This window comes from Sceloporus undulatus, chromosome 7 (assembly GCF_019175285.1).
Source record: "Sceloporus undulatus isolate JIND9_A2432 ecotype Alabama chromosome 7, SceUnd_v1.1, whole genome shotgun sequence".
NCBI lineage: Eukaryota > Metazoa > Chordata > Lepidosauria > Squamata > Phrynosomatidae > Sceloporus > Sceloporus undulatus.
Genome location: NC_056528.1, coordinates 50,413,305 through 50,424,369, shown reverse-complemented (window position 1 = coordinate 50,424,369; position 11,065 = coordinate 50,413,305). Strand labels below are relative to the sequence as shown.

At 46.4% G+C, this 11,065-nt stretch overlaps 1 protein-coding gene across 1 annotated transcript; it reads right to left on the bottom strand.

The window, feature by feature from the left end:
• Nucleotides 1-2,037: 2,037 nt before the first annotated feature.
• On the bottom strand, nucleotides 2,038-7,966 carry LOC121936853 (probable G-protein coupled receptor 83). The gene is made up of 4 exons (XM_042479506.1): nucleotides 7,523-7,966; nucleotides 5,800-5,925; nucleotides 4,716-4,849; nucleotides 2,038-3,580 (listed from the first exon to the last, which is right to left on the bottom strand). The coding sequence occupies exons 1-4, from the start codon at nucleotides 7,898-7,900 to the stop codon at nucleotides 2,956-2,958; spliced, it is 1,263 nt and encodes a 420-aa protein (XP_042335440.1). The 5' UTR covers nucleotides 7,901-7,966; the 3' UTR covers nucleotides 2,038-2,955.
• Nucleotides 7,967-11,065: the final 3,099 nt, after the last annotated feature.

Here is an 11,065-nt window from a genome sequence, read left to right as displayed (position 1 = left end):
ATTGATTGATTGATTTCATGTATATAACTTAAGCTCTGACCAATCTGTAAGGGCAAATATAGGAGACTAGTTTTCCAAAATTTAGAAGAAGGGGCCTCAGAGTTTAGGAAGAGACAAACAGCGGACCATATTGATTTCCATTTCAGAACCCATCTCTCAGAGAATTGCTTTAATAAGGGGATAAATAGATGCATCGTTTGGCATCTGTTTTCCAAATTAGTCCGTATTTGTACAGAGCAGAATAACAGACGTCTGCAAATGATTCAAGCGGTGCAGCTGGTCAAAAGGAGAGAGAGAGGGACGCAACCAATTACCTTGCCCTGTTTTGCATTATTCCTAATGGATCGCTGTCCATTTCCGGAGCGCAAAGACCCAGATTGCGGCGATGCATAAACAGTGGCATTAATTGACATATCTCTAGGATAGATTCTGTTTCTGAATCCAGCTCACAAAGAAGAAAGGAGCATCTTGGTTTGACACAATTATTTTGTTTGGAAACTTTCTGCTTTCTCTTGAAATTGGGAAGAAAATTGGGACAAAAAGGGGAGCTAGAGTATCCTTCCAGTCTCCAATTCCTGTTTGATTATTGCTGACAAATTGTGCTTTGATTGAAGGCTGCTATTCATTCCAATATATTTGAAGGTATATTTATATAATAGAAACATAGGATCATGGAGTTGGATGGGACCCCAAGGGACCCCAAGTTCAACCCCAATCTGCCATGTAGGGATACACAACTAAAGTACCCTTGAAAGATGCTCATCCAGCCTCTGTTTAAAGACCTCCAAAGATGGATACACTCTCCAAGACGGTCCATTCCACTCTTGTAGTCAAGAGGTTCTTCCAAAGGTTTAGGGGGAATCTCTTTTCTTGTCATTAGAAGCCATTGGTTCACATTCAAGTCTCTGGAGCAGCAGAAAACAAGTTTGCTGCATCTTATGCAAATATTTCAGTACGGCAGTTATATCTTCTCCCAGCTAAACATACCCAGATTATTAACCCATCACTATCACTCAAGGGCTTGGTTGTCAAAGCCTTGACCATCTTCTAGATATGTCCCAGCTTATGAACATCCTTCTTGAACTATGGCACCCAGAAGAAGACACATTATTCCCAGCAAAGTTTGACCCAGAGTGGTGCTACTACTTATGTATTAGCTGTATTTACTTCTCTTGATCTGGATGCTGCTCTCCTCTTGGTGCAGCCCAGAATTGCATTGGCTTTTTTGGCTGCTGCAACACACCGCTGACTCATGCTTAGCTTGTAGTTTATGAAGACCCCCAGATCCTTTCTGCATGTCCTCTTATCAAGCCAAGTGTCACCCATTCTATCTTTGTGTGTAAGAAAATCTTGCTGGTGGCTCCTGAAAGTGTAAGTTTACACACACACACACACACACACACACACACACACACACACGTGGCTGGACATTTTTGTCCCATGCACAATGTCTGCATTGAATTCCAGCTGTGCATGCATAGAAAATGTGTATGGCTACATCTGCACTGTTTGAGGCTGCTTGAACTGCCATGGCTCAATGCAATGGGATCCTGGGATTTGTAGTTTTGTGAGCTATTCTCTGTCAGAGAGCTCTACAGCAAACTACAATTCCCAGCATCCCATAGCATTGAGCCATGGCAGTTCAAGCGGTGTCAACCTGGATTAATTCTGCAGTGTGGATGCAGCCTTTGATTGCACATATGCATTCGGGTGTCCATTTGCTTGCACATTTAGGTGTTTGTTGAGCTGTGCAAAGGTTGTGTAACACAATCCTTGTGCATGTGGAGATGCCCACTACACAACTCTGATGTAGGGTCAGAAGAACTACCATAAATTCAAAATGTTGCCAGCTCCTATATTAAAACATTTTGGACCTCCTGAACTGACAAAAGCTGGTTTTCCTGTGTATGTGTGATGCTTAAAAAATGAAGTGAAGCAAGAGCATCACACAACTGCCCTTTCAACCCTTGCAGACTGGGTTGGTGAAATTAAAACAACTGCCGTTGCTGCATCTGAAATGACTTTTAATCTTGTTTAGGAAAGTGCGTCAGTTAGCCAAAGGGATGTGAGTCACAGTGTAAGTTCTCCAAACGGGTTTTTGACTTCGCGAGCAAAGAGCCCAAGGCTTAGCGGAACGAAAAAGCAAGGAAGAAGAAGAAGAACAGAAGGTCCAGTACTTGTCTACAAATCTGCACCTTGGGTCCATTATGCAGCTACCAAAAATATAGAGGCATCATTCAGAATCAGTAATCACACTTAAAGGCTGGAGGGAAAGAAGGCTGTCGGATAGATCAGGGATGGGCAATTGCATGGGGACCAGGGGCAAATTCCCACCATGCCAGACCATCCCCACTACTATGAGTTGCACCTTCACATACACACAGAGCAACCTCTAATGCCTCCCTTTTCCTCTCCAATCCCTCTCAAAATGGTGGAAGGAAGTTTTCACATGCAACAACATGTTTAGAAAGGCAGAATTTCCCCCCAAAACTGGGCCGATTCTTAATAGCAATAGCAATAGCAATAGTGTGTACATTTTCTACAATGCTTTGTAGTGCTGAGCACTCTCTAAGCAGTTTTACAAGTGTTAGCCAATTGCCCCCAGCAACTCATTTTACCGAAAGGATGGACGGCTGAGTCAACCTTGGAGCCCTGCGGGATCAAACTCACAACAGTCCTGGCATTTTAACCATTGTGCCTTCAGGGCTTCCAAGTTTAAATAACTGGGGCTTGGGGGGGGGGGGGTCTGGTGTGCATTTCAGGAGCCACAAAAGTGCCACCCAACAAGGAGAAAGAGAGTTCCCTATCCCCAAAATAGGTTCCGCACCTTGGATAACTTCCTTAAAGTTCATGCTAAAGCCCAGAACAGATTCACCAGTCCCCTGCCTCCATGGCCCAAGGTTGTGTCCGCCCCAAAAGTCACAAGAGTCCCAGTGAACATGGCAGACCAGAGCCTCAGCTGCCAGCTATGATGGGCTGGACGATGGAGATGTCCGCCCGGGCAGAGTTCCCCTCGGAGGCGTTCCTCATCTCCGCCGAATCGGCCTCCTGCTTGCAAGAGCAGTTCTCATCCCAAGCATGGCGGAAGGGGGCCGAGATGGACCGTAGTCCGCGCTGACGGGAGACGTCCCTCCTCCAACAGACCCGCAGCAGGGACTTGATCTCGGAGCGGAAACTCTCGTTCAGCCAGCAGTAGATGAAGGGGTTGTAGCAAGTGCTGCTCATGGCGAACCAGTGGAAGGCGAAGTACAAGGCGTTGCTGCTGTGGATGACGTTGCTGGAGATGAGGACCAGGTAGCAGTTGAGGGGGAACCAGCAGACGGCGAAGACCGCCACCACCACCACCAGCATCTTGATGGTCATCTTCTTCTTCCGCTGGTGGGCGTAGTACTGCTCCATGGTGACGTCCCCGATGGCGTTGCGCATCCAGAGCTTCTTGGCCACCATGGCATACGTGATGGAGATGACCAGCAAGGGCAGGAGGTAGAGGAGGATAAAAGTAGCCAGGTCCAGGTACTTCCAGTAGAGGTCCGTGGGACGCGGGAAGCTGGGCAGGCACACGATGCGGTTCGTTCGGTTCCTGGAGCACAAAAGGAGAGCAAAGTCCATGGTCAAAGGCAAGGAGGGATGCGCAAGAATAGGGCAACAAGCTAAACATTTGTAGTTTGGGGAATGGGGCACCTTTGGTGTCCCTTGAATAGAGATGTAAGGACACATGTGAAGGCAGATAACTATGGTAGCATAGCCTAGTGGTTTGAGCATTGGACTATGACTCTGGAGTTGTTGTTGTGTGGTTTGTAGTCATTTCTGACTTATGGCAACCCTAAGATGAACCTATCAAGGACAAATTATGGCTGTTTACTCCGCATCAGCATAACATAGTGGTTTGAGCATTGGACTGTGACTCTGTGTGCCTTCAAGTTGTTTCTGACTTATGGCAACCCTAAGACAGAATCCTAGGGTTTGTCGTTTGGTGAGGCTGCAGGATGCTCCAAATTGTTGTACAGTATGCTAGATGCAGGTGAGGGAAAACACATGCTATGACAAACAAAGGTCTTTGGGAACACCTCTGCCAAATACATACTGAACATATCTTATAGTTTTACACACAGATTTGATCTAACAATGTTTTTAATTTCCCCAACTTACTGATATATTGGATCATGATGGCCCAAAACCAACTGCAGAAATAACCCAGTTTGAGACTGCTTTAAGTGCCCTGGCTCAGTGCTAGGGAATCCTGGGAATTGTAGTTTATTGTGTCACCAGAGATCTTGGACAGAGAAAGCTAAATGTCTCACAAAATTACAGTTCCCTGAACTGCCAGGGCAGTTAAAACGGTCTCAAACTGGATTAGTTTTACATTATCATTCTGCAAACTTGGCCACTTTCATGGGTTTTGGACCATGTGTCTAGGTTGCTGAGGATCTCAATCTCTCTCTCATGTGTATCTCTTGGACAGCTGCAATGGCCATTGGCCAAAATCAGTAACAGATTTAGTGCATTTTTCTAGGACGTAGAGAGCTGATGTAGCACGAATGGTTCAGTGACAGCGGGTGGGAATAGATGACCGCTGGAGTCCCTTGCAACTCTAAGAGTCTATAAAAGACAATTGATTGGTGACATCCCTCCCTCCATTTTCTGTTGCACCATTTATGTCTGCATTTGCACGCATTCGCAAACAATGCAGTGTCCCAGCCCTTCCGTCCTCTTACCCATAAGGAAAGCGTGTCAGCTTCTGGTAGATCGCGTGGGGCAGAGAGAAACAGCTGGCCATCACCCAGATGAGAACGATGCAAACCCCTCCTTTCGCGACGGACATTCGCGGCTTTAACGGATGCATGATCACCTAAAGAGACCGCAGGGATGAGAGGGTCCTGACCCACAAACAGAGGCCTGCTAGCTATCTAACTGCTAGAGAGCTCTAGTCTTTTGCCTTGAACTGCAGTGGTACCTTGACTATGGTCCAATACACACTGCAGAAATAACCCAGTTTGAGACCGCTTTTATTGCCCTGGCTCAGTGCTAGGGACTCCTGGGAATTGTAGTTTGTTGTGGCACTAGAGCTCTCTGACAGAGAAGGCTAAATGGCTCACAAAACAATAAATCCTAGAATTCCCTAGCACTGAGCCATGGCAGTTAAAGCGGTCTCAAACTGGATTACTTCTGCAAAGTGTTTTGGATCATAGCTCTACCCACAGATTGGGCTGAACAATAGTTTCAGAAACTATATATATATATATATATATCTATCTATAGAGTCCTTGCTTTTACCAACTCTCATTTTCTCCATCCTCCCATGGATGCACCTCTCTTGATGTGATTACAATATCCTTAAATTGCACAGAAGAAAATCCATTAAGGTCTCTCTTAATGCTTCCATCTATCTTTAAGCTTCCATCTCTCTTGTTCAAAATACAAAAGATAATCACCACACAAGCATATCTAATTTTTAACCCATTCCTTCCTAATGGTAGTCCCAGTTCTGGGGAAAGAGCGGGATACTACTACTACTACTACTACTACTAATAATAATAATAATAATAGCCTCTTCCATCCTGAGAAGCATTCTTCCCTCTCATGCGCTCATCACACCAGTGAAGTCCACTCAAACTGGACCTTGCAATTTTCAGCCAATGTCACCCTCTTCCAGCAAATTTGGAAGCTGCAGGGTTTGCATTTGCATGGTGCAGAATAGGGCATATATATATATATATATATATACACACACACACACACACACACATACACACACACACACACAGAGTATCCTGCAAGTGTGCAAACAGCTGGCCTTACCTGGTGACGGTCCAAAGCGATGGCAGCCAGGGTGAGCACATAGACATGGACAGAGCAATACTGGCCAAAGCGACTGATGTGGCACATCAGCTTCCCGAAAACCCAGGTGCTGCTCACAAACCTCACCTAGGAGAGAAGAAATCAGGTAAAACTGCGCCAAAGGAGAGAAACAGCAACTGGTTCTTTCTTTACTTGTTGCATTTATCAACCCGTCTTTGCTCCAAGGAGGTCAACGCAATGGCTATGTAAGTGATTGCTTTTATTCACTTGGTCAGTCATTGGTTGTATTTTATTCTTTGAATGAGTAAACTGTTTTCATATTGTAATAATTTAATTATTGCAGTCAAGAAGTTCTTCCAAACAACTTTTGTTGAATCCCAGGAGCAATCCAGTCCAACCCGCCTTCTGCCATGCAGGAATACATAGAGCAACCCAGACCTATCCTCTTCTGCCATGCAGGAAGACAAAATCCAAGCCCTCCCTGAGACAGATGGCCATCCAGCCTGGGATGCCATACTATGTTAATGGGATGACATAAGAAAACCCAGAAAGTCAGAATGGCAGAGTGGTCTGAAGACTCTGGAGGCCAGGGTTAAATCCTGGCTAGGCTATGAAACCCACCTTGGGCAAGCAACACTCTCTCAGCCTCAGAGGAAAGCAATGGCAAACCTCCTCTGAACAAATCTTGTCAAGAAAACCCCAGGATAGGTTCCACTTAAGGTCAGACACGACTTGAAGGCACACAACTACAACAACAACAACAACAACAACAACCTTAGAAGTCACAGTCTCTCAGCCTCAGAGAGAGGCAATGGAAAAACGTCCTCTGAACCAGTCATGCCAAGAAAAACCAAGAAAGGTTCCCTGCCTTAGGGTTGCCATAAGTCAGACACGACTTGAAGGAACACAACAACAACAACAACAACAACAACAACAGTCTCAGAAAGTCACTCTGAGCCACAGGAGAAAGTAATGGAAAGCCCTCCTCTGAACCTGTCATACCAAGAAAAACCCATGAAAGCTTAAGGTCGCCATAAGTTGGATATGAATTGAAGGCACACAAGAACAACAACAACAACAGCATCAACAACCTCAGAAAGCCACTCTCTCAGCCTCAGAGGAAGGCAAAGGCAAACCAACTCTGAAGCAACTTGCCAAGAAGATCCCAGGAGAGGTTCACATTAGGGTTGCCATAAGTCGGATACAACTTGAAAGGAAACAACAAGAACGACAACAACAGTCTTAGAGGCTACACTCTCTGAATCTCAGAGGAAGGTAATGGAAAGCCCTCCTCTGAACAAGTCATGCCAAGGAAACCCCAGGATAGCTTCCCTGCCTTAGAGTCTCCATAAGTTGGGCATGACTTGGAGGCATGCAACAACAACAACAAGAACAAGAACAGCAACATCAGGGGAAGGTAATGGGAAGCCCTCCTCTGAACCCATCTTGTCAAGATAGACCCCATGATAACTCCCCTGCCTTAGGGTTGTGTGCCTTCAAGTTGTCAGACACAACTTGAAGGCACACAACAACTGCAACAAGAAGAACAGTCTCACAATCCCCGCTTTCTCAGCCTAGAAGAAGGAGGCACTGGGAAGCCCCCCTCTGAGCCCCGATCTTTCCCAAGAGACCCAGGAGAGCGCTCCCTGCTTGCCCCGAGGGGGCTGTGCTCCGGTGCTGTCCCTGGTGCTGAAGGTGCTGAAGCGCTGCCCTGTTGGCTCACCAGGGTGAAGGGGGCGTTGAGGAGGGTGATGAGGATGTCTGCCAGGGCCAGGTTGGCGATGAAGAGCCCCGTGGCCGAGGAGGAGGGCCCCCTCTTATGGGCGGCCACCACCCGGCAGACCACCCCGTTGCCCACCAGGGCCACGCCGGCCATCAGCGAATAGGCCACCACCAAGAGACCCCGGCCCCACCACCAGCGAGGGGACCAGGAGGAGGAGGAGGAAACAGAGGAGGAAGAGGAGGAAGAGGAGGGGGAGACCCCCGAAGGGGACCCCAAGGAAGAGGAGGAGGAGGAGGAGGAGGAAGAGGAACGGTTCCCGAAAGCACGCAGGGCAGCCAGCAGGTCCGCCCCGTCAGGGGAAGCCCCTTGGGACCCCATGGGCACCCCCCAAAAGAAGGGAAGGAAGGGAGAAGGGAAGAAGGGGACCCCCTCCTCAGCGCAGAAGCCAAGGAGCCTCTGGCCAAGAAGAAGAGGAGGAGGAAGAGGAAGAGGAGGAAGGCAGGGAAGGGGCTGGCTCGAGGGAGAGCAAGGCGGAGGAAGAGGAGGAGGAGGAGGAGGAGGGATGGAGGGATGGAGAGAAGGAGAAGGAGGGAAAGAGGCAGGCAGCCAGGGAAGGATAGGCAAGGATGGGACACAGAAGAGAGAGGGGGAGAGATGGACAGAGATGATAGATAGATAGAGCAGATAGATAGATAGATCAGAGAGATACGCAGAGAGAAAGAACTAGTTGGGCAAGTAAGTAAATGATAGGGAGAGATGAAAAAGGTGATAGGTAGATAGACACACAGAGAGAGTGATGGATAGAGGTGTTACATGATGAACGGATAGACAGAGGGAGAGGGAGAAGGAGGCAGGCAGAAAGGTCTATATCCTCTGTATAGGGAGAGAGAGACAGAGAGAGAGGGAGACAGAGAGGATAAATGACTGATAGATGGAGATGACTGGTTGATAGATATGATAGATGCTAGACAGAGAGAGAGAGAGAGAGAGGGAGAGAGAGGGACAGAGGAGGGATGGAGAGAGAGAAAGAGAAAGAGTGAGAGGCAGAGAGAAAGAGAGAAAGAGAGAGGGAAAGAGAGGAAGAGGCAGGCAGGCAAGTAGTGATAGAGAGAGATGGGAGAGAGAGAAATAGGAAGACAGGTAGGTAATGATAGGGAAAGATGGGAGAGATAGACAGATAGATATAGGCAGGCAAACAGATAGATCTATATCAACTCTCTGTGGGGAGAAAGAGAGAGAGAGAGAGAAATAGGCAGACAAGCAAATAGGCAATGATAGGCAGAGATGGTAGATAGAGAATATTGATTGATTGATTGAGATTTTATTTCTATACCGCCGTTCCCACGATCACGGTGGTTTACAGGCAATACAAATGCAATACAATACAGATTAAAAAACAAACTTCACAATAAGAAACACCCCAATTAAAACCAGCATAACTATACTGTACATCATTAAAATCACACAGAATCAATTAAAAATTACTAGTCGATCTAAAAAAAAAAATCCAATACAATACGACACACGGTACATAGGGGAAAAACAGTCAGGACATGTGAGGGAAGGCTTGACAGAATAAATGAGTCTTCAGGTTCTTCTTGAACGACTCCAGGGAGGGGGCTAAGCGGAGCTCCTCAGGATACATGATTGATAGACAGTCAGATAGAAATGATAGAAAAGACATGATAGATGTTAGAATTCAAAGCCTTGGCCAAGTTAGCCTGGGAAACCATTTTGGAAAGGGATCTTGCAGCACCTTTAAGACTCCCTGAAAGAAGGAAGTTGGCAGCATGAGCTTCCCTAGACTCAAGTAGAATCATAGAATCATAGAGTTGGAAGAGACCACAAGGGCCATCCAGTCCAACCCCATTCTGCCATGCAGGAAATCCAAATCAAAGCATCCCTGACAGATGGCCATCCAGCCTCCGTCTGAAGACCTCCAAGGAGGGAGACTCCACTACACTCCAAGGAAGGAGTGTGTTCCACTGTCGAACAGCCCTTACTGTCAGGAAGTTCCTCCTAATGTTGGGCTGGAATCTCTTTTCCTGCAGTTTGCATCCATTGCTCCATTGGGTCCTAGTCTCTGGAGCAGCAGAAAACAAGCTTGCTCCCTCCTCAATATGACATCCCTTCAAATATTTAAACAGGGCGATCATATCACCTCTTAACCTTCTTTTCTCCAGGATAAACATCCCCAGCTCCCTGAGTCGTTCCTCATAGGGCAAGGTTTCCAGACCCTTCACCATTTTAGTCACCCTCCTTTGGACACATGGCTCCAGTTTCTCAATGTGCTTTTTGAATTGTGGCACCCAGAACTGGACACAATATTCCAGGTGGGGCCTGACCAGAGCAGAATATAGTGGCACTATTACTTCCCTTGATCTAGAAACTATACAGTCGGCCCTTCTTATACACGGATTTTTTATACACGGATTCAAGCATACACGGTTTGAAAATGTTCCAAAAAAGTATAAATTTACCTTGATGTTCCATTTTTTATTAGGGACACCATTTTGCTATGTCATTATACTTAATGGGACTTGAGCATACACGGATTTTGTTATACACGGGGGATCTTGGAACCAAACCCCAGCGTATAACAAGGATCCACTGTACTTCTATTGATGCAGCCTAAAATCACATTGGCCTTGTTAGCTGCCGCATCACACTGTTCACTCATGTTCAACTTGTGGTTTACTTGGACTCCTAGATCCCTTTCACATGTTGTCTCCTTAAGCCAGGTGTCCCTCATCCTATATCTGTGCATTTTATTTTTCCGCCCTAAGTGCAATACCTTACATTTCTCCGTGTTGAATTTCATTTTGTTAGCTGTGCCCCAGTTTTCTAGTCTATTCAGGTCATTTTGAATCTTGATCCTGTCCTCTGGAGTATTAGCTATTCCTCCTAATTTGGTGTCATCTGCAAATTTGATAAGTATGCTCCCAATCCTGTCATCCAGGTCATTGATAAAGATGTTGAATAGCACTGGGCCCAGGACAGAGCCCCACTGGACACCCCACTGGTCACTTCCCTCCAGGATGAAAAGGAGCCATGGCTGAGCACCCTTTGGGTTCGGCCGGTCAACCAATTACAGATCCATTTAACAGTTCCTTTGTCTAGCCCACATTTTACAAGCTTGTTTGCAAGAATGTCATGGGAAACCTTGTCAAAGGCCTTACTGAAACCAAGATATACTACATCCACAGCATTTCCTTCATCTACCAAGCTGGTAATTTTATCAAAGAAAGAGATTAGGTTTGTCTGGCATGACTTGTTTCTCTGAAACCCATGTTGACTTTTTGTGATTATGGCATTGCCTTCTAGATGTTCACAGACTCTCTCTTTAATGATCTGCTTCAGAATCTTTCCTAGAACTGATCTCAGACTAACTGGACGATAATTGTTGGGATCCTCTTTTCCCCCTTTTTGAAGATGGGGACAACGTTTGCCCTCCGCCAGTCTGCTGGGATCTCTCCTCTTCTCCAGGAGTTCTCAGAGACTATTATTGCCAATGGCTCCAATATTACATTTGCCAGTTCTTTT

Bases quoted from the DNA above. Each gene is read 5' to 3' on its own strand.
- LOC121936853 (XM_042479506.1), bottom strand. From the start codon at position 7,900: ATGGGGTCCCAAGGGGCTTCCCCTGACGGGGCGGACCTGCTGGCTGCC. The intron at 5,926-7,522 runs GTGAGCCAACAG...CTTCTCTCCTAG, and splicing joins TCAACGCCCCCTTCACCCTG to GTGAGGTTTGTGAGCAGCAC. The intron at 3,581-4,715 runs GTAAGAGGACGG...TTTGTGCTCCAG, and splicing joins CTGACACGCTTTCCTTATGG to GAACCGAACGAACCGCATCG.